Source organism: Zootoca vivipara, chromosome 2 (assembly GCF_963506605.1).
Source record: "Zootoca vivipara chromosome 2, rZooViv1.1, whole genome shotgun sequence".
NCBI classification, from domain to species: domain Eukaryota; kingdom Metazoa; phylum Chordata; class Lepidosauria; order Squamata; family Lacertidae; genus Zootoca; species Zootoca vivipara.
In genome coordinates, this window is record NC_083277.1 from 73,132,273 (window position 1) to 73,152,528 (window position 20,256).

At 39.8% G+C, this 20,256-nt stretch overlaps 1 protein-coding gene across 3 annotated transcripts in view; it reads right to left on the reverse strand.

The window, feature by feature from the left end:
* The window catches only part of DPYSL3 (dihydropyrimidinase like 3), a 57,678-nt gene that overhangs the window by 6,955 nt on the left and 30,467 nt on the right, over nt 1-20,256 (reverse strand). For all 3 annotated transcript variants that reach the window (XM_035105320.2, XM_035105319.2, XM_035105321.2), the window contains exons 2-9: nt 15,575-15,663; nt 9,789-9,973; nt 7,654-7,818; nt 6,944-7,005; nt 6,338-6,418; nt 5,595-5,663; nt 1,906-2,026; nt 154-310 (exon numbers count right to left, since the gene is read on the reverse strand). In XM_035105320.2, the coding sequence (XP_034961211.1) occupies nt 154-310; nt 1,906-2,026; nt 5,595-5,663; nt 6,338-6,418; nt 6,944-7,005; nt 7,654-7,818; nt 9,789-9,973; nt 15,575-15,663 (929 nt within the window). The remainder of the gene's footprint in view (nt 1-153; nt 311-1,905; nt 2,027-5,594; nt 5,664-6,337; nt 6,419-6,943; nt 7,006-7,653; nt 7,819-9,788; nt 9,974-15,574; nt 15,664-20,256) is intronic.

Here is a 20,256-nt window from a genome sequence, read left to right on the forward strand (position 1 = left end):
CAAGGCAATATAAGCAGAATCTGGAAAGTCCCCCGTTGAGTGGGTGCAGTTCACTACTTTCCTGTTTATGTTAGCTCCAAGCATCATCTTATTATTCAGTTTCCATAGGACTGGTTGCAAGAGAGAGTATTTCCTTTTCTCGCTATTACCAACCTGGCCAGTAAGGAGTTGATGTAATCAGGGGTTGTTGGATCTGGACTCAGAGGAGGGGAGGTCACAAATGCAGCAGCTTTTGCCCAGTTTTTGCTCCAATAGTGTGTTCCATCTGTTCCGAGACTGGCTGCAATTGGCTCGCCAAACACTACATTACCTGATGGTGAAAATAACAACAGAGATTTACGGCAAGGACAATACATTTTACAGAAGGGGAGAGGGGGAGCTAGGCCTGTAGCTGCTTCTGTTGGCAGCAGTTACACATTTATAAAAGTTAGTGCCATCCTCAGTTAGTCTAGCTCTAGAATATGGCAGCTATAACTAGAGCCTGCTGCATAACGCATATACAGTATCACCCATGCTTAAAGAACTACATCAACTTCCGGTCTTACAAGTACAAATCAGACTGCCTTTAAAGCTCTAAACCCAGGGTTCCTTAAATGAGTGTCTGACTAGGACTTGGGAAATCAAGGTTCAAATATCCTGTCAACTAGTCCAAGGGGAGCAGTGACATCACTAATAAAAATGACAGGCTGAGCAGGTCTCTCCTCCTCACCCAGATGAAATAACAGATTAAATGTACTCCAAATCCTAAAACTATTCAGATTTAACATTGACCCTGAGAAGGATATATCACAAGGAGTGAAAGAACAAACTCTGAAGATTCATTTTAACATTCATAAACTCACTCAACAGATGGGTTCTGATGACATTGAAGATGACATCTGATGGCACGATGGTGCCAAAAACACAGACTATGTAAGGAAGACATTGAGCTGGTAAAGGGAATATTGGATGAATTTAAAAAGGAATTATCTGAAGAAAAGAACAAAGCACTGACCCCTTTGAAGGACAGTGTTAAAGGTATACAGTGGAACCTCGGTTTACGAACACAATTGGTTCCAGAAGTCTGTTCATAAACCGAAGCTAACTTTCCCATTGAAAGTAATGGAAAGTTGATTAATTTAGGGGGAAAAACACCCCCTAAAGCAGCAGGGCCTTCGCTCCGATGCCTTCGCGGAGGCCAGGGAGAGCTTCTGCGGCTGCAGCCATCGCGGAAGCGCTCCCCGGCCTCTGGGAGGCATCAGAGCGAAGGCCCAGCCTCCCCGAAGGTATCAGACGCTCTGGTGTCTTCAGGGAGGTTTGGCCTTCGCTCCGATGCCTTCACTTCGGGCCTCCAGGAGGCATTGGAGCGAAGGCCCGGCCTCCCCGAAGGCATCGGACGCTCAGTAGGCCTTGGGCACCTCGGTTTACTAACTTCCGGGTTAGGATAGTTCATAAACTGAAAATTCGTTAACCGAGGTATTCATAAACTGAGGTTCCACTGTAGCTGATAAAGAGCCTCATCTTCTGATGTAAGCAGGCTAAAATAAGCAGGCCTCCTTGATGGTAGGATCCTCTTCCAAGTGAATTCACTTCCCACCATGCTTACTCCTTTTCAGGAGGATCATGAAAACCTTCTTTAGGGGAAGCTTTGTGGCCCTTGGTCTATTTCAATTATGTTTTTGTATTCTTTTAATTGGCTGCTTCTGTGCTATTGGTTTTTGTTCTTCTGGTTCAAGAGTGCTTAATATGTGGCCCTCCCGTTTTGGCTGGGGCTGCTACGAGTTGTAGTCCACAAGATGGTCACCCTTATTCTAGTTGTTTTTATATTGGTTTCTTTTTTTTTTAAGTCATTCTGAGGCTACAGTCATTCTAGCAAACCTTGTAAGGAAGGTAACATGGGTAGGTAAAAAAGATGAAGCCACTCACCTTTTTTTCTGGCCTGTGAAATCAGGTCAGCAGCACTCTTGCTCATCACTTTGGTCACATATAAGGGGCAGTTGGTCTGGCTGGCAATGGTGATCGCACGGAAGACAGCTTCAGCCTCCAGCTGAAACAGAGAAGGGACTGTGAGCTCAGAAAACAGCAAAGGAGTTCAGTAACTTTGCATGACACAATATATTCCACTTCAAAGCATGACCTTTCCATTCCCTTGAGAAAGTTTGGAACAGCAAGAAAAGAATGATCCTCAAATCCTGAACAAAGCAGAAGCATTAAATTCTAAAATGTTTCCCTCACTAACCTTTCCAAATTCTACCCAACACAGTATCAACTTTCTATTTTATGTGTGATGGGTGTTTCTTGCACAACTGTCCTCTCTCTCCAAAGACTCCTTCGTTCAAAAGCAGGATAGAAAACATTGCAAATCATGCACAGTAGCAATTTTGGGCCTTGAAAGATTAAAGCTAACACAACCTGCTATGTGAGACTATTATATCTAAGCTCAGCTTGTGCATTAACCCTGTACTCTCTATTGAACCCATTTAGTAAATGAAACCTGTGTTTGCTAGATAGATATGCTCCATACAGCAGTCAGCTATTTAACAGGGGGAAAGGAGGAGGAATAATTAATCTTGTGTTTTTATATTTTTATCCAGAAGCCACCTGGGGTACCAGTCTGGAGGAAAGGCAGGATAGAAATGAATACAATAATTCACAGAGAGACTGTTTAGCCTACGAATGGTTCCAAAGCAGCAGCAGAAAGGAAAAAATGGAGTTCACTAATTTGTTAGTGGTGATAGACTGTACATAATTTTATTAACAGTTAATATTGAGAATATATTAGCAGCTGTTCTAAAAGCAACAGCATGCATCTCTTGGAGAGCCAATCAAACCACCTGAGCCATATAACTAAGCTACAAGCCCAAAATTTGCCAATTTCATTCTTATTATATGTACAACCCACAATTACAATTTCTCTCTTCTCCTCATCACCCTATCTCTCAGTCCTCAAATTTAACCCTCACTGATTAAAATTGATTTTGAACTAAAGCTTTAGCTTATTTACTGAATAAGGCATGCAGCCTGAGTCTATTTTGTAACTTAACAATGGCTGTACTGTAAAAGAGGATGGTTTTCTGCTGGTTATTTGTTTAGGATGCAGTTCCAACCCAATTATGATGACTGTTTTCCCTTCCTATTGGCCTCTGCTGCCTCCCATGACATCAGAAGCCTGTAATTTTCATATCTTGCTTGCTGTTATAACTTTCAACACTTCAGCAAGTGAGATATCTTTGGAGCATTACATCATCCACTGTTCAGCCTGACATAATCTAAAATACCTTCTGACTGCCAACAACTTAAATACTGATATTTTTTAAAAGGAAAGGAAAAAATAAAAGAGTGTCCTGAAACAAACCATATACAGTAAGAAGAGGCGGTGGTAAGTAGAGGTTCGACTGTAGGCAAGCTTGTACAGGACCCAAGGAATCAAAGTTTGAAAAGTTGTTTACTCAACCACCTGCCTATGCTGAAACAATTTCTCCTCTAACAAAGTGTCAAGAATATGTGAATACAATTCTTAGGGCTGTTTTACTTAATGTCAATTTGCCGAGGAAATGATTTATATTCCATCTGTCAGCATTGTAAAGGGACATGCCAAGAGTAACATGCTTACGTACACCCCCCACCCCCTTAGAACTTGAATATCTAATGTTATTTGAGACCTAACTGCCATACGGCTGGGATGCTGGAAATTCAGCACAAGGATGTTTATCAGAAGCACCAGAAAATGCAAAACATAAATAACCTCCAAGCAAAGATAAGGTTGAAATATTTCCAAACCACAATTCCCTGTTCCACAGGTGAAGGCAGCTATGAGCAACCATTAAAAAATCACTTGCTGCCCACAGGGATAAAAACGGAACTATTTGCAAAATATTGTTGCAATATCCGAATGTATTATTTCACTGTTATGAGCCAGCCTGAGAATATTTAAGCATTTTGTCATATAGCAGGTGATTCTTTATGAACTAATTCTGCTGAAAATGAAAAAAACTTCATAGCAAGTGATTCAAGACATGCCTTTTATTACACACTTGACCAGCCAGCTGGAGGAAGACGGAGGAGTGCTGCAGCTGCTATGTATGTGCACTGTTGCTTTACCGGAGAGAGAGCACAACACCAAGGAAGGAGACTGGTGTTGTGCTCAACAATGTATTTGCTTACAAATTTGAAAAACAAATTAACATTCAAATACAAAAAAAACAATGTGAAACTTTGCACAGTAGTATGGTGCAGTCTTGTATGCTTAAAAGAAGCATGCTTTAGATGTGTATCTTCCCAGCTTTAAGTCTAGAGGAAATATGCAATTAAGATCTACATCAGGGTGATGGGGAATTGCAGTCTCAGGACAGCCAACTTGCTCCCCTCCAATCTACAACTCACGGAATCTCAATTATACCCCAAACATGTTCAGATTTCCCTGAATTATGGAGTAGCTTTATCCTAGAAATTTAAAGGAATCCCAAATAATATATTCTTGAATGGCTGTTTTGTGCAACATTCCAGATAACCAACGTGGTGTGTTTTCCACATGGCTGCAACTATTCGGTAATGACTGAGGCTTGCGGTCCAAAAACCATACCACATGTGCCATCAGGATGTGTGCTAAGGAAACCATATGTGTGGTTAACACATCATCCTCCCCACAGACAGTTCTGAGTCAGGAGTAAAGCGACTGTCCATGAAGTCTAGCAACCTTAGAACAGTAGCAGCACTATAGAGACTCGGGACAACTGCCTGGGCAAACAACTTACATAAGTTTCAGAATTCCTGTCCTTTTTTCTCGAAAATCCTCAAAACCAACCACAAAAATATAGTAAGCAGAGAAAATGTGTTACACCCTACCAAGATGAATGGAAGATATCTTATTCCAAAGCCAGCTGTAGAAGCATGTTAGCATTTAACATACACTGACCTTCCTATTTTAGGACAATTATAGTAATGAAAGTATTATGTGCAAATGTAATACTCCTACCATTCCTGCTCCCTATGGGTATAAAGTTATACCTATTTAAACATAGTAATGTTTGCTCTTAGTGCTGCAGAACTAACATGGCCAGCCCTGACTATAGCACTAGGAATGTATGAAGGGTGTTTACTCTTGTCAAAAAAGCAACCCTCATTACCACAAGTGATAGTATAAAATTCAGCCTTAAACTAAAATGTGGATTAATAGGCCAAATAAAAAAGAACCTGGATGCTAATATTAGCTGCAATCCAATTAGCATCTTGAAAGTGATTCTTAATCAGGAAACCCTCTACTCCAACTTGTAACTGCTGAATGTGTCCTGACTTTAACAAGTCATAGACCCTAAGCAGAAATGAGACACTGGAAAATTTCTAGACAATTATTTTACAATGCAAATGCACTGCTAGAGTGCTTTTAATTACCCTAACCTAATTTTCACTGTCTTGTTTCTCAAGACTATAAAAAGCAAAGCTGCAGGAATGTGCTATGGAAAGCCCAGTTTGCCCAGACAGGACTTGTGGGTTGCTTTTGGAACTGCACTGGTTCATGTTAGCACTGGGAACTTAAACCGTCTACTGCAAAATTGAGTGTGCAGCAGCAACAAACTGTCTGAAGAGTGTTTGTTGATTCATCTGTGACATCTTACCTCTTCTGGCCTACTAAGTACATGGCCCTCTGGGCCAGTTATTCCCATCTCCAGCATCCTAGCTTGCTCCTAAAGAATATAAATAGAATGCAGTTAAGAAACAGATTTAAGAATTGTTATTAAGGAGAAAATCTGAGTACATTACAGTCATCTGAATATGTTGCACAGAGCAAAGTCTAAATGTGTAGTTACCAGAGCTTGGATTACTGTAGTTAACCTATCCTAATACAGGACTGACTGTAGTTAAATGTTATATATAGCCTTGGCTGTCAGTTTATTATAGTTTTTTTAAAACTTATTAAGCTTTTACATAAGCTAGCATTTACAAAATTTTTTTGGAACAAAACAATATAGTAGAACTATAGTGCTGAAATAAAGATTTAAAACCACTGATAAATATCTGCAAAACCCAGGTACATCTGGATAATATGCTTGCCCACAACTAAGTCCCAGAATTTTGGTACATTACCAGCTCTGCTGGTTAATCAGAAGACATAAGACAAACTATACAGTATTCAGAAAACATGCCGGTAATCCTACTTAACTGTTTAGAATTTCCAGTTTAAGGACAGAAACTTAATTCAGGCATTTACAATCTCTACCTGGCTGGGACCTAAGGACCCACCTGGCTCTCTCAGAATACATTTGTACAGCGTGTCATGTTACACTCTTACAGTAGTATACATACATTATTTCTGTTTACAATATGTGCTTTGGTCAAAGAGAAGATAGAACAACATCACCTGTGCAACGATATCTCCATTTTCAGCATGAACTTGAGCTACTGCTCCAAGATCTCCCAAGAAACTAAATATCTCATACAACTGAAAAAGAGAAATTAACAAGAAAGCCAACATTAGAAAACATGTGTTTCAACATTGCATGTTTCTGATTAGCAGATATTTTATTTCTTTATTTATTGTTATTAGCACTGGACTTTGAAAGAGCTACCAATTCAAAGTCAACTACTGTACCACTTAAGAATAAGAATAAGGAAGAAAAATAGTGAGAGCTCAGGAGAAGGAACTAGATGTCCACACTAAAGGACTACTGGCTGAAGCCTATGATTCCTAGCTACACTTACATCTGTTGTTGCCTCTTAATCAGATGTCTTGTGAGATACTGTGTAGCCCTCATAAAAAATGGGGAGGGGCGGGATTTGTGATTAGATTGTAGTCGTCACAAATCAATCACAGACATTTTTACTGGTAAGTTAATTTTTGTCCTGGCATTTAGTCCTACATAAGGCCACCAAGAAGGCTCAAAATCACAAATTAAAACACAGTATTAACCCTTTAAAAAGGATGATAAGCAATGCATACAGCATGTTTGAACAGTTTAGTTCTTACCTCTGTATTTGACATCTGGTACAAATCCTTATAGGCCATGTAAACCATGAAAGAGTTAACACCTAAAGCAAAAGATTATATAAGAAGAAAAGTTGGCAAATAAGATTTTATTCTCTACTTCACGTCATTCTAAATCGGTACTCCACTAGTCATGTGAGGAATTACTCACACATAATGGAATGGGAATCTTTGGCAAGAGCCAACAGCAAAGGGAAATTTTCTGTTTATTGTCCTGTTAGTTGATTCTCTGAAACACTGGAGTTATCAAGCCAAAGCTCTGTTGAATCTTTAAAAAGCTTAAGAAAAGGGAAAATATTTACTGGGCATGCGGCCACCTTTTGGAGTGCCACTTATAGAACTCTAACAAACACGAGAGGACACTTTCAGGATCACACTGATTTAGTAGCCTGGAAGAAAGCGTGCAAAAAGAGACTGAGTCAGTTGATGTATTGGTATTGCAATACCAAATAACATCAGCACTATGATTTGTAAGCAAATTTCTACACTAAGATAATTATCATGTAGATTCAAGAGTTACTTATCATACAACTGGGGAACAATTAATACAACCCAAAGGAGATAGTAAGAAAACTGTGGTTGGACCCAACAAATCTCAGCACACGTCTGTTAAGACAGAATCATGCACTATATATTCTAACATACAATTAGAATGTGGGAAGTCAAGGGATTGGCCTCTGGCATTGACAAACCTTTTTCTTTGATGAGTGTTTGCACTTCTTGTTTGACACTGTCACTCCAGTGGGTGATATCCACATTCAGGGCGTAGTCACAGCAAGCCTTCCCATCACCCCACTCTCGCCACTTCTCATATGCTTCTATGAGGCTGGACTCAGGCTCAGGAACAACATGATCAACTGTGAACAAAGGCAGCAAGCTGTAGTAAAGAATGAAGGTCTTATGCCCTCCCTTCTGTCTGGAGATTTCCCTCTAAACAATTACCGTATTTATTCAAATCTAATGTCCCCCTTTTTGGGGACAAATTACACTGCGAAAATTAAGCTGTGCATTAGATTCAATGACACATTTACATTTGCCAGCAAATCCTTTTTTGGGTTTCAAGGTTCCGAAAACTGAGGTGCGCATTAGATTTGATGGTGCATTAGACTCAAGTAAATACAACATGTCTTCTGTAGCCCAAAGATTCCTGAAATCCTAATAGCCAACTACATGGATCCTTCAAAAAATATGCTGTTTCCCAGCATTCTCCAAGACACAATGTACCAAAGAAACCAGCTAAACAGTTTTTCAAAGTCTCATTCACTATGGTGTTTGGGGCAATGTTTTCACCACCAAAAGAACAGATGCAGCATTATTTCAATATTTATTTTTGTGATGGAGCACACTATAAATGGGTATAGAGGACTAGGCTACTTAGGCAACAAAGTTAATAGCAAGGAATTTGAGTAAAGAAGAAACAGAGAAGATACTTCAAAGAAAGGGATATTTTAGAACTATAAAGAGCAGTCATTGTCCAGGCATTTTCAACGCAGGAGCATCTACTGTATTTCACAATGTGGGTATAGTAAGTGAACCAAGAGAGCATGTCTCATCTTACTGCTTGTAATTTCTCAGATATATCTAGAGTGCACTTACAAGAAGGGAGAATGAAAAAATAGGGCACTGTGCTTTGGATTAATAGTTCTTGGCATTATACCAGGTGCTTTTAGCAGGCTTTTGCTAAGAAGTGAGCAGGAAGTAGTAGCAGGTTGCCTCATCTCTTTCCCTCACTACGACTCATTAAAAAAAGAAGAAAGTTTCTTCCTAACATGCAGCTTAATGTACCTTTTTATTGCCCCTGACGTAATCCTCATTTTATACTGCAGTTCTTATGTGCAACAGACACTGCGGCAGACACTGCAGTTCTTTCAACACAAAAATGAAGGAGCAGGAAGTAAAACATTTTCAACCAACTGCAGTCACACTTGCAACTTGTCCTATGACTCAATAAGCCAAAAAAAACCCTGCAGAACCATCAAGCTATGAACCAGAACATTCTGAAAACAAGAAGCAAGAATTGCTCTCTCATTTTAGTTTACTTCCTAGACATGCTGGGAGATTGATTTGTTTGTCTTCTGAGGCATGCTCTACTACTATTATTTTTAAATCACAATTTTGTGCACGTTTATTCTTTGTTAAACTGCTGAAATGCCATTGAATAAAAGATTAAATCTTTGTATATGAGCAAACAAGACCAACAAAAATTTCACAGTATAATGAAGCTAAGTTGGGTTATTGCATAAATCCTTACACTTCAGTAAGATTTTCCAGAAAGCCTGATTTTTCCATGAAAGCTGTAACACAAACTTCCATCTCGCTTTGGAGTCTACTGAAGTTCATTTGCCATAACTACACACTTTCTAGCTCCAAATTATTTCCATGGAGGTAAAACAAAAATAAATATGCATCACCCATTACATCTGATGACCAATGGAGTTGCAATGAGTAGAGCAGTTTTCAAGCATTTTTAAACATTTCAAATGATATAGAAATAAACAACTATGAACCAATAATGGCAATTATTAGGCTTCTGAGGCAGCCCTCAATATGTTCTGCAGCAAGGATGACTGATGTGGGATGGTAATGGACCACAATTCTGGCTGGCTGGGACTGATGGGAGCATGTAGGAGGACACTCAATGAACTGTACTTTCCACCTGTAAAACGTTCACCCTATCTTAACTATAACCAACATTATATCTATACCTAGCACCATATTATGCACCAGAAACAAGTTTTGTAATAATAAATAATGAAGGTAATGTTTAGAAGTACCAGAAACTGTCGAGGTAGTCACAAAGAGAGCCCCCGTCCACCCTTGTACTTACTGATCATGGTGGTCCCACCCGCCAAGGCTGCTTTTGTCCCTTGGAAGAAGTCATCCACTGCTGTCATCCCCTTGTATGGCATCTGCAAATGAGTGTTGACATCAATCCCTCCAGGGATAACCATCCTTCCATTAGCTTCTATAGTCTTCACTCCGCCAGGGACTATCAAGTTGTCTCCAATTTGCCTGATTAAATAATAACAAACCAGTCTGATAAACACGTTTACAATGACAAATGTCGAGTGCAATTTATTCCACAATAAGACAGTTCTTTCATCCACCATAACTGATCAGCAAACCAGCGTATTTAGTGCAGCTTTCTCTTATACATTTTATTTACTTTAGGCTGTAAAGTATTACAATAATGGAGCAAATATATGTTCTTTATACTCCTTTTGCAAAAAAGTTAGGATTTGAGTGAATTTAATCAAACATTTCTTTATTTGACCTGCCTAATTAGAAGAGTGCATATTTAAGAAGCCAAATACCTGAACTCAATACATCATTATACTAATGCCAGAAGAACCACACATTGATGGAAACCCAAAAATGGAAAACCAGGACTCTACCTAACAGCTGCAAAGAGGTAGGAAGACTATGTGACTGGCACTTGTGGGCAAGAAGAGGATGCTCAGACCTTCCTACATTTGTCATACCACAAGGAAGGGCAGCAAGTGAAGGAGTTTAGCAGTACCCCTTAAATGTAGAATTGTGGGCCCTCCACCTGCCACTTGTGCAGCTGTTTGGCAGAGACCCAGATTTTCAGACAGGCTGCAGCAGCGAGTGTCCAGCATTTCTGCTCCTACTAACTAGTAAGAAGCCTCTGTCTTTGTCTGTCTTTTTACAGTTTGTCTGTCTTTTTACAGTTAATTTTGATTAGCTACATTAAGCAAAATGTTCTCCATTTGGTATGGAGTATAGCAGCCTGTTTTTAAGCTGGGGGAGCAATTCCAAAGATTTGCAAGCCAAGCTTCAGCTTGACTAAGGGTCGTTTCACCCATGAACACCCTGCTCAGAGAAGGCTTCAGAGCTTCAGGCACCAACAATACGGGCATCTGCTGAACTTATACAAAGCCGTGAAATATTTTCTGGTAATCAAAAGACTAGTGTTTCATTATGTATTGGATTTTCACTGTGTGTGAATTTCAATAGTAATGATATTTTTGGTATACGATGTCATTGTAAGACATATGGACCAAAATGTTGGGAAGGCAAAGCTAGATATATGTAATTGGACAATTTACATCATTTTCATGTAGGAAATTTCATGTACCCTATATATACCCTACCACACTTAGCAAATGTTTCTGTTTCATCACAGATGAAAGCTTCTCATGATGGAGAAACAGACATGGTGTGCATCACATACCTTGAAGTACACACAAGCAATTTCTTACATGGAAATTATATTCATGTAGAAAGTTATGACATTTATGAAGCAGTTCTAACAGCAGTTTTTAAATGATATTTGTAAGTATCATTTGAAGGATGGAATTTATATTAACATTATATTGTTTTTCTTCACTGTATAGTTTATTGTAACTTGATATGTTTTCTGCTCTTTTAAGGCTCTATTTGGGAAGGCAGCTTCTGAGTTTTTAAATGTATTGTTTTGAATAAATAATAATAATATTTATTATTATTATTATATTATTATTATATTTTGTATCAGCAGGTGGTGTTACTTTCTTAATTTGTACATTTGGCTTCGTGTTTGTTGAGATACAGTTACTTTTTCCACCAAGCAGTTTTCATGCCACATAGTAAAGACCAGTGAGGTAGACCAATATCAAAATATCCTTGAGCCTTGGGATAGTTTGAAATTTATATTTATTTTGTTTCTCGACATTCCAGAGATCTGTGATATCTTATGAGCTACATCTGTTCAGTTATTTTGCTAATATACACTGTTTGCATTTGTATGCTTTTGCTTTGGTTATAAATAGCATTGTTTGTTTTTAATTGTCATTAGATTCCACCAAATTATATATGGTGGAATTCAACACTGTTCTATTCCATCTGTGTAAGCATTTCAGCTTGCCAGATAGAACAATCCCCCTCTCCTCTCTCTGCTATTCTGGGGGCTCTCCTGACTGATTTGAGCCAATTTTGAGGGGTTCACGGGGAAAAGGGGGGGGGGAGTCCCACTGTGCAAGCAGGAGTCCTTGTGCATGACTTCTGCTGAAGGGGCTTGTTAGGTGAATCCTGCCCTTCTCTCTGTGTGTCTCTCTGTCTCTCTCTGTATGTGTTTACATTAGTTTGCAACTATTTGTTGAACCCAATTTTATCAATTTTTGAACCTTTTTTTTATCAAGACTTCAGATTGTTGGGATTTATTTCCTTTTTTGTGATGGCCAACCCCTGCTTATCCCCTGGATTCAAAATTGAGAAGCATACTGCCTCTAAACATGGTGTCATTTAGGGCAGCTAGTGTGGCTATTCACAGACCAAGTTTCATGAATTAGGATAATTTGTTGCATTTATATATCGTATCTTCAAGGAGCTCAGGGTGCCCACAATCATTCAACAGAATGAAAAGTGCCCAGGTTCACCCAGTAAGTTTCATAGCTGACCAGGGATCTAAACCTCAGTTTCCCTTGTCCAAGCTTACAGCACTGCAGTGACTGGAAGCATGAAGCATTCAAGCAAATGTTATGGAAGTGAATTCCAAAAGTTAAATGTGTGAAGAAGCATTTCCTTTTGTCAGTCCTCAACTTACTGCAACATCAGCATGCAATCACTCTTTATTCACACCATTAAAATGTGTAATGAGATCAGGTTTCTCTGAAATAAACATGAAAAAAAACTGAAAAAAGATCAAGCTCCCACCTCTATTTACTACCACAAAAATTAAACCACCAATTGTACAATTTGCAAGCGATTAATTCCATGAGAATTTTGTCTAGATGTTAAAAATAAATAAACTTGTATTTTGTTGTAAATAAATAGGAGGTAAAAAGAAAGCTTTTAAAAAATATTTTAAAAAGCCCTGTCTCCATATGCAAAAACAATTCTCAAGTCCTTGAGGTCTAAAAGTTAGGATTACTTGTTTCAAAAAATGAAAACTCCCAAATATAATGGACACAGCTGCTGAACTGTCCTTAAGTTTTGCCAGAGTTTTGTAATTCCACCACCATCAAAAAGTTCTATAAAACAAACAAAAGCCTTTCCCTGGGAGTTGACAATGAGTTCGCTATGTATTTGGACATCCACTGACATAGCCTTGTGCATTCTGTTCAGAATTTTTTACAGCACGTTCATTGTGCTATAGCAGTACAAGAAATACTATCTTCTTGCTTGAATCTCATCTTCCCCTGACCTGAACGACTTACACAGCAATCCATGTTGCAGCTGGGGTGGTAGTGAACCAATGGATTCACTGCCACATCCACAGCCCTGCTGGCCAGGGTAGAAGCCAAAGGGCTGTAATTTTCCACTTTGTTTGCTTTGCTAGCTCCAGGAAACAGGCCTGCTTTGGATCCAGCAGATCCATCACCAACCCTATCCCAGCTTGTGCACATAGTGTTCTGTTCCAGGGTCTTACAACGGTAAATGCTGGTAGGAACACCTTAGGCAGTTGAATGCACTCCACTGTGCTTTTAGCAGGCACAGTGTAGGCCTCATCCTCACCAGCAAAGATATCTCCACCACATATAAACCCCTCTAACCACTGGTGGACCTTGGCATCTCAAATTTCAGTGGCATCCTGTGCAATGCCAAAATCTAGCAACCCACCTCCCACTCTACATTGGAGCAATAGTGGTGGAGCTTGGTCCTGCACCCCAGAAGTTCCATGGCCAGTGTGACTGAAATATACTCGGAGTCGAGAGTGAATTTCATGCTCTTTATTCAGCTTGTAGTAGCAAAGGAGAAGAGAAGAATGGCTCTTTTTCCAAAACGTCTGCTTATATACATTATTTACACAATGGGCCTTGCGTGATTGGCTACTTCAGGGCTGCATCTGTAGGCCAATCAGGTTGCAGGTTCACTTCTGCCAGCAGCCTGATTGGCTGCTCCTGCAGGCCAGTCAGGTTGTGGATTTACTTCCACTTGGAGCTGGATTGGGTGGCTCCTGCAAACCAATCAAGACTGCTGCATTTTGGATCCTATTGTTCTAGGATTCAGCTCAGTACATAACACCGACCACTCCCCTAGAGCTACCTCTCCTCTAACATTGCCTCCTCTAGTGGTGCCAAGACTCTGGAGGACGTTGCCCAAGGGAACGTGGCTGATTCCTCTCTGGTGGCATTTAGACGCCAGGTAAAGACAATTTTATTCAAGCTTATAATTTGTCTGAATTTTGAACTGAAGCTTTTTGTAAATTTCCCTTCTTCTTAACTGTTGTTTGCTTTTTGTTTTCAATTTTGATATTTTTTTTAAAATTATATTGATTTTAAGCTGCTTTGGGCATCCTGTTACACATGATGGAAAGACAAGTGGGATACAGGTATAAATATATGCTCCAAAACTTCTTCTATTAGTCCTTCTGAATATGTGCACAATTCCATGCTCTGTGTGCTTACATAGGAGTATGTTTTATACCACTAATACTCACTTCTCTAAGCCAAAGTGCCTAAATTGCAGAAAGTCTTTTAAAGGGGGGGGGGCTACAAGCCCACACAACCTTGTGTACACAAAGAATACTGGTTCAGTTTTAACTGAAGCAATTCCAATTGTTGCATTCATCAAAATGTTGATTACACCAAATAGTTATTCATATCAAATCTGGCAGCTTGTGATATGACAGACAATGGCCGTTTTGCACGGGGGTTATGTTCCTAACCTGTGCACATCAACAGAGCCCTGTTACATCTCCGACCCCCATTTTCTGTCCACTTCCAGGTTACAATGATGCACGTGTGTGCAGTTACACACATACTGAACAAGGATAAAATGGTCATTGCCTGTAAACATCTTTTGGAGATACATTTTTGGGTTATAAAGAAAGAAACCTTTAAACACAACCTTTAAACACAAACACCCCACATCTCTGTATCAATTAACTCACAACGTTTGAAAAATTATTTGTGAGTTTTAAATATTTTACAGATGCTACTCTTTCCAAATGTCTTTGTGGCAACAAACCAGCAGTTAATAAATTGCCTTTTCCCCTCAGGGTTTAAACACTTGGACAATTTCCTCCTCTTAAATATTATTTGATTCCCCTGTTGCTGCTTTTAAAAATATTTCCTGCAGAAGAATCTGGATATTTGCTTTTATACTTTAATGGCAAAGAACATTTGAGATCCTTGGCTATAAAATATCCCACAACTCAAACCTCACTGCACTGGGATTTAATCCTAATTGCATGTATTTACACACTAGAACAATTTCAGCCTTTAACCACTGGAGTCATTACTTTGACTTCATAAACATAACCAGAAGCCAGATAAAACAGAAACCATAACAACTTTTGCCTAAAACCTCTCAGAATCTTAAAGACACAGCTTCCCTAAGAAAATCTTTACCATCTTTAACTGCAATAAATGTAACAGTCATTTTTATGATGGAGTAGGCAAGCCAGAAACCAAACATAAATTACATTTGTCATCTCTTCTCTTTAGCAAAGGGTCTCCAAATACTATGACAGTTTAAATGCACTGATATAGAAAGCCATGTGCTGTAAATGACTTGATCATAGACTGTTTGACATGAATAACAAGACAGTATACATGCAAAATAAACTTGCGCATAACAATTTTTGGAATCCCATTGCTCTCTTCAAGAGATAGATATATTCTGACCACTAGGAAAACAAAGAGCGGGCTATGGCAACTGTATACCTACTTTATAAGACCATCCTCAATGTAAATGTCAGCATAGAATGACTGATCATCATTGACTATCCTCCCTCCCTTAATGAGAAGACGGTCGCTCTGTGAAGAGAAAGCAAAGATGTTATGCACATGTTTTCATCTCCTTTTTATAACACAGGGTGTCCATGGAAAGAGTAACACAAAGCCAATGAACTGTGCCCAATCTTTAATCAATTCCATCTCTGTTTGGCATAAGTTACAAATTATCTGCCCATTTCCCTAGAGCTGGCTATCTGATGCAATCCCACTGCTATCCATGAACAAGCGGCAGTTTCACCGGGATGCTATTTATATTGTTACTACTGAACAGTCCTGAGAGTTCTTTTTTAACAGCATTCAGTGTAGAAGCTAATTTTGAGCATCAACATATCAACATTACATTTTTTGGGGGCCCTCACAACATTAAAATAATCTGCATTGGAAGGTGCCAATGATTTAGTTCAACACTTGGACCAAAGGAAAGACCTACCAACTTCCCATAGACCAGGCATGGCCAAACTTGGCCCTCCAGATGTTTTGAGACTACAACTCCCACCATCCCTAGCCAACAGGATCAGTGGTCAGGGATGGGAATTGTAGTCCCAAAACATCTGGAGGGCCAAGTTTGGCCATGCCTGCCACACATCATAGATCTTCAACTGGTGGATGGGGATCTATTACTGGGTCACAGCCAGACCTAAGGCAAGTCAAAACAGCAGCACCATTTAAGTTAAAAAAATTAGAGAGGGTACCCAAATGGGCTAAAGATGGGTCCCAGGCCTGAAAAAGGTTGCTCATCATAGAATAACCAACATAATCCACAGTACTGGGCCACAAGCAGCAAGCTGGTACATGCCAGAACCAATTACTCCGAAGGACTGCAGAAAGAGTTAATTGGTCCCTGCTGGTTAGACTAAGGCATATATCCCCACTGTTTACATCAGTCGGGGGGGGGGAGCTCTTTCACTACACCAGTGTTTTTTTTAAATGTATTTATGGAAGTTATTCCTTTGGATGTTACCATATCACTGTGAATCATGGATCAGGCCAATGGTCCATCTAGCCCAGCATCCTGTTCTCACAATGGCCAAGAAGATGCCTATGGGTAGCCTGAAAGCAGCATTCAACTGGAAACCAAAACAATGTTTGATTTCTGCATTCCCCTGACTCAAAATCTTTTTTGACTAAAATGCCCTTGTCTCAAATTCTAAAGCAATTTACAAAAAATAAAAAACCCACAATTTTTGTTACTTTGGCAAGTATTCTTCTTTCTTTTGTCTCTCTTTTTGTCATAGGAGACAACAAAATCAAATAAACCCGACCCCCAGACTAATGTGCCCATCCAGCTCTGTACAGGTCAAGAATTCAGTTACATGCCATGCATGCACTGCACACATTCCAACACCGCAGTTGGGGCAGCCCCTCCTTGGGAGAAGCTCCGTGCACACTTTGCAGCCTTAAGACATTTTGGATGAAAGGCAATGTTTTTATGCTGTAGAGAGGTCAGTTCACTGCAAAAATGAGCTTTCTAAAAAATGCTTCAAGAAAGTTGAATGGTTGTTTCCGTTTTAGCTCTTTTGCTATCAGCATGCTTGAGGGAACTGTAAGGTTTGGAGCAGTGGAAATGAATATTTAGGTGGAGGCAACCCAAAGTGAATAAACCCTCCCCTTCATGAAAAACCCAATGAGATGGTCACTGGCTCTAGAGAAAAGTAAACACTAATGGGGGGGAGGGGAAAATAAAAGCACCAGTTGTGAAAAAACAAGTTTGAATATAAATGCAAAAAATAAAAAAAATCTTATTGTATAAGAGTGCCAAACCAGCTTAATAATAATAGTATAAAAGTAAAGGTAAAGGGACCCCTGACCATTAGGTCCAGTCGTGACCGACTCTGGGGTTGCGCGCTCATCTCGCATTATTGGCCGAGGGAGCCGGCGTATAGCTTCCAGGTCATGTGGCCAGCATGACAAAGCCAGTTCTGGCAAACCAGAGCAGCACACGGAAACGCCGTTTACCTTCCCGCTGTAGCGGTTCCTATTTATCTACTTGCATTTTGATGTGCTTTCGAACTGCTAGGTTGGCAGGAGCTGGGACCAAGCAACGGGAGCTCACCCCGTCACAGGGATTCGAACCGCCGACCTTCTGATCAGCAAGCCCTAGGCTCAGTGGTTTAACCACAGCGCCACCTGAAAGCCCCAATAATAGTATAAACCACTATTTAAAAAGAAACCCCAGCTGCAACAAAATACGTCTCTCCCATATCAGTCTCTAAAGCCACAGCAGGTGCTGCAACCTTCCAGCAGTTTGACTTCACCCCCCAAGGTACACTTCTCTACTGTTTCCAACAACCCAAAAATGGGTCTCCAGCTGTTTTTATACTACAGTTCCCATCACCCCTGACCACTGGTCCTGCTAGCTAGGGATGATGGGTGTTGTAGTCCCAAACTGCTGGAAACCCAAGTTTGGGAAACCCTTTCCCATACCTACCCCATACATAGACCAATCTTACTTCCCAATGAGATCCAAAGCAAGACCTCATGCAAACATCATAATAAAAATCAGGGAGAAATAATGCAAGAAATGGTCCCTTGGATACACACAGTCCTTTTCTGAAATGCATTCACCTCTTCCACACATCACACTTAGCTTAGCACAAATGAGTGGGCTTCCAGAGAGGAAGCTTGCAGGTGCTTTGCTCCTTTGTGGTCCTTTCTGCTGCTGCGCCATGCTGACACACATGACTCGTGAACCAGGAATAGTTATTTCCGTTCACACAAAAAGGGCAGGCTTTGTTTTCATAGCTATTACAATAACTTACACATAAACATTTCGTTAGTTTCTTTACTCTCTGCAACCTTGAATCTCTATTGTTATGGGTTCCATGGTTATTCGGAGTATAGTCCAAACATATCAGTTAAGTGAATAGTCATTACAATACAGATTGCTAGTTAAGGATTGCTAGTCTTCCAAATAGGTAAATGACCCTGGACGGTTAAGTCCAGTCAAAGGCGATGCTCATCTTGCTTCAGGCCAAGGGAGCCAGCGTTTGTCCACAGACAGCATTCCAGGTAATGTGGCCAGCATAACTAAACTGCTTTTGGCGCAACGGAACAGAAGCCAGAGAGCTTGGAAATGCTGTTTACCTTCCCGCCACACCTATTTATCTACTTACAGTGGTGTGCTTTTGAACTGTTAGGTTGGCAGAAGCTGGGACAGAGCAATGGGAGCTCACCCCATTGTGGGGATTCCAACTGCCAACCTTCTGATCAGCAAGCCCAAGACACTCAGTGCTTTTTAGACCACAGCACCACCTGTCTTCCAAATAACCCAGGGCTTGTAGATATTAGAAGGGAAATTATGGCAACAACAGTGCCCCCCCTCCACCTCTTCATTCCTCATGGCAACTACTTCTATATTAAAGTTGGCCTTCCTTTTTAAAGATTGGACAGGTGAAAATTCAAATACAGTAAGCAACAACTCCAGTTTGTAAGTCTTGAGGTGCAATGAGACCAAAATACAATTCTCTGTTCTTAAACATCATCTTTCTCACTCGTACACAACCTGTGCTTTTACTGATTTTATGGTATACTGTTATGCTTTGCTCCCAAATGAAAAGTTTCTTGGAAGACCTCCTACAAACATATTTTTAAATGCCCAACACATCTGAAAGAGACAGGGATACATATGTATCATTCAGATGGTCTCCCTTAAAAGGACCCAAAGTTTTATTCACACGTTGTAATACAATATGAAATACTGTACACTGTTAAAAACAACTATACAATTTCAGCTTGTTTCTTAAATTGCCCTAAGACTTCTGCATTCTAATAGTACACATAACACAAATATAATGGTATCTAAAGAAGTGTGCATGCACACAAAAGCTCATACCTATGACAAACTTAGTTGGTCTCTAAGGTGCTACTGGAAGGATTTTTTTATTTTGTTTTGACAAATATAATGAACATCTGGTGATTTCCTCAGCACAAAATAACAAGCAAGCTCTTGACAAAAAAATCTCACATAGGCTGATCAATTTCAGTTCTAGACACCAAGTTTCTCAAAATTGTGAAGCAAACAGAATAATTAGGGGGTGTTGCAAAATAACATTGCCTATACTAAAGGGTTGGTGGGAAAGTGTTGAAGGTCATAAGCAGAATGTATCAAGTGTGTGCAAATTACTGGAAACACCAAATGCAGAAGTGCATTGGACATTGTAGCATAATCTGTGTTTGTTTTAATACAGAACAGTACTAGATCTGCAATGCTTTTTTAAAAAAAAAAATCTTTATCTTCTAGATTCAGACCCGTACTCTAAAATGTGGTCTCCAAATAATAAAATTCATGTGATGTGGAGAAAATAAGAAGTGAACAATCTGCCCGTACCAGACAGCACCCACAGAGGGATGATTCTGACAATACAGCCTTCCCCTGTCTGCATGCTTGCACCCCAACAAAACCTTAAGAGGAACAAAAGGTCTGTGTGTACTTCCCTTATTGCCACCTTGCCCTAACTCATTGCTGAATAACTTTTGACTGAAGTACATTTCCCCCCTTCTGAATTCTTAAAGGGCAGAAGTAACTGATGATAATGCATCTGAATAAAGGAGGAGGCACAGCACAATTAGAAGTTTATTTTGGTCTACTGTTGCTGTAATGAAAGTACAGTATGC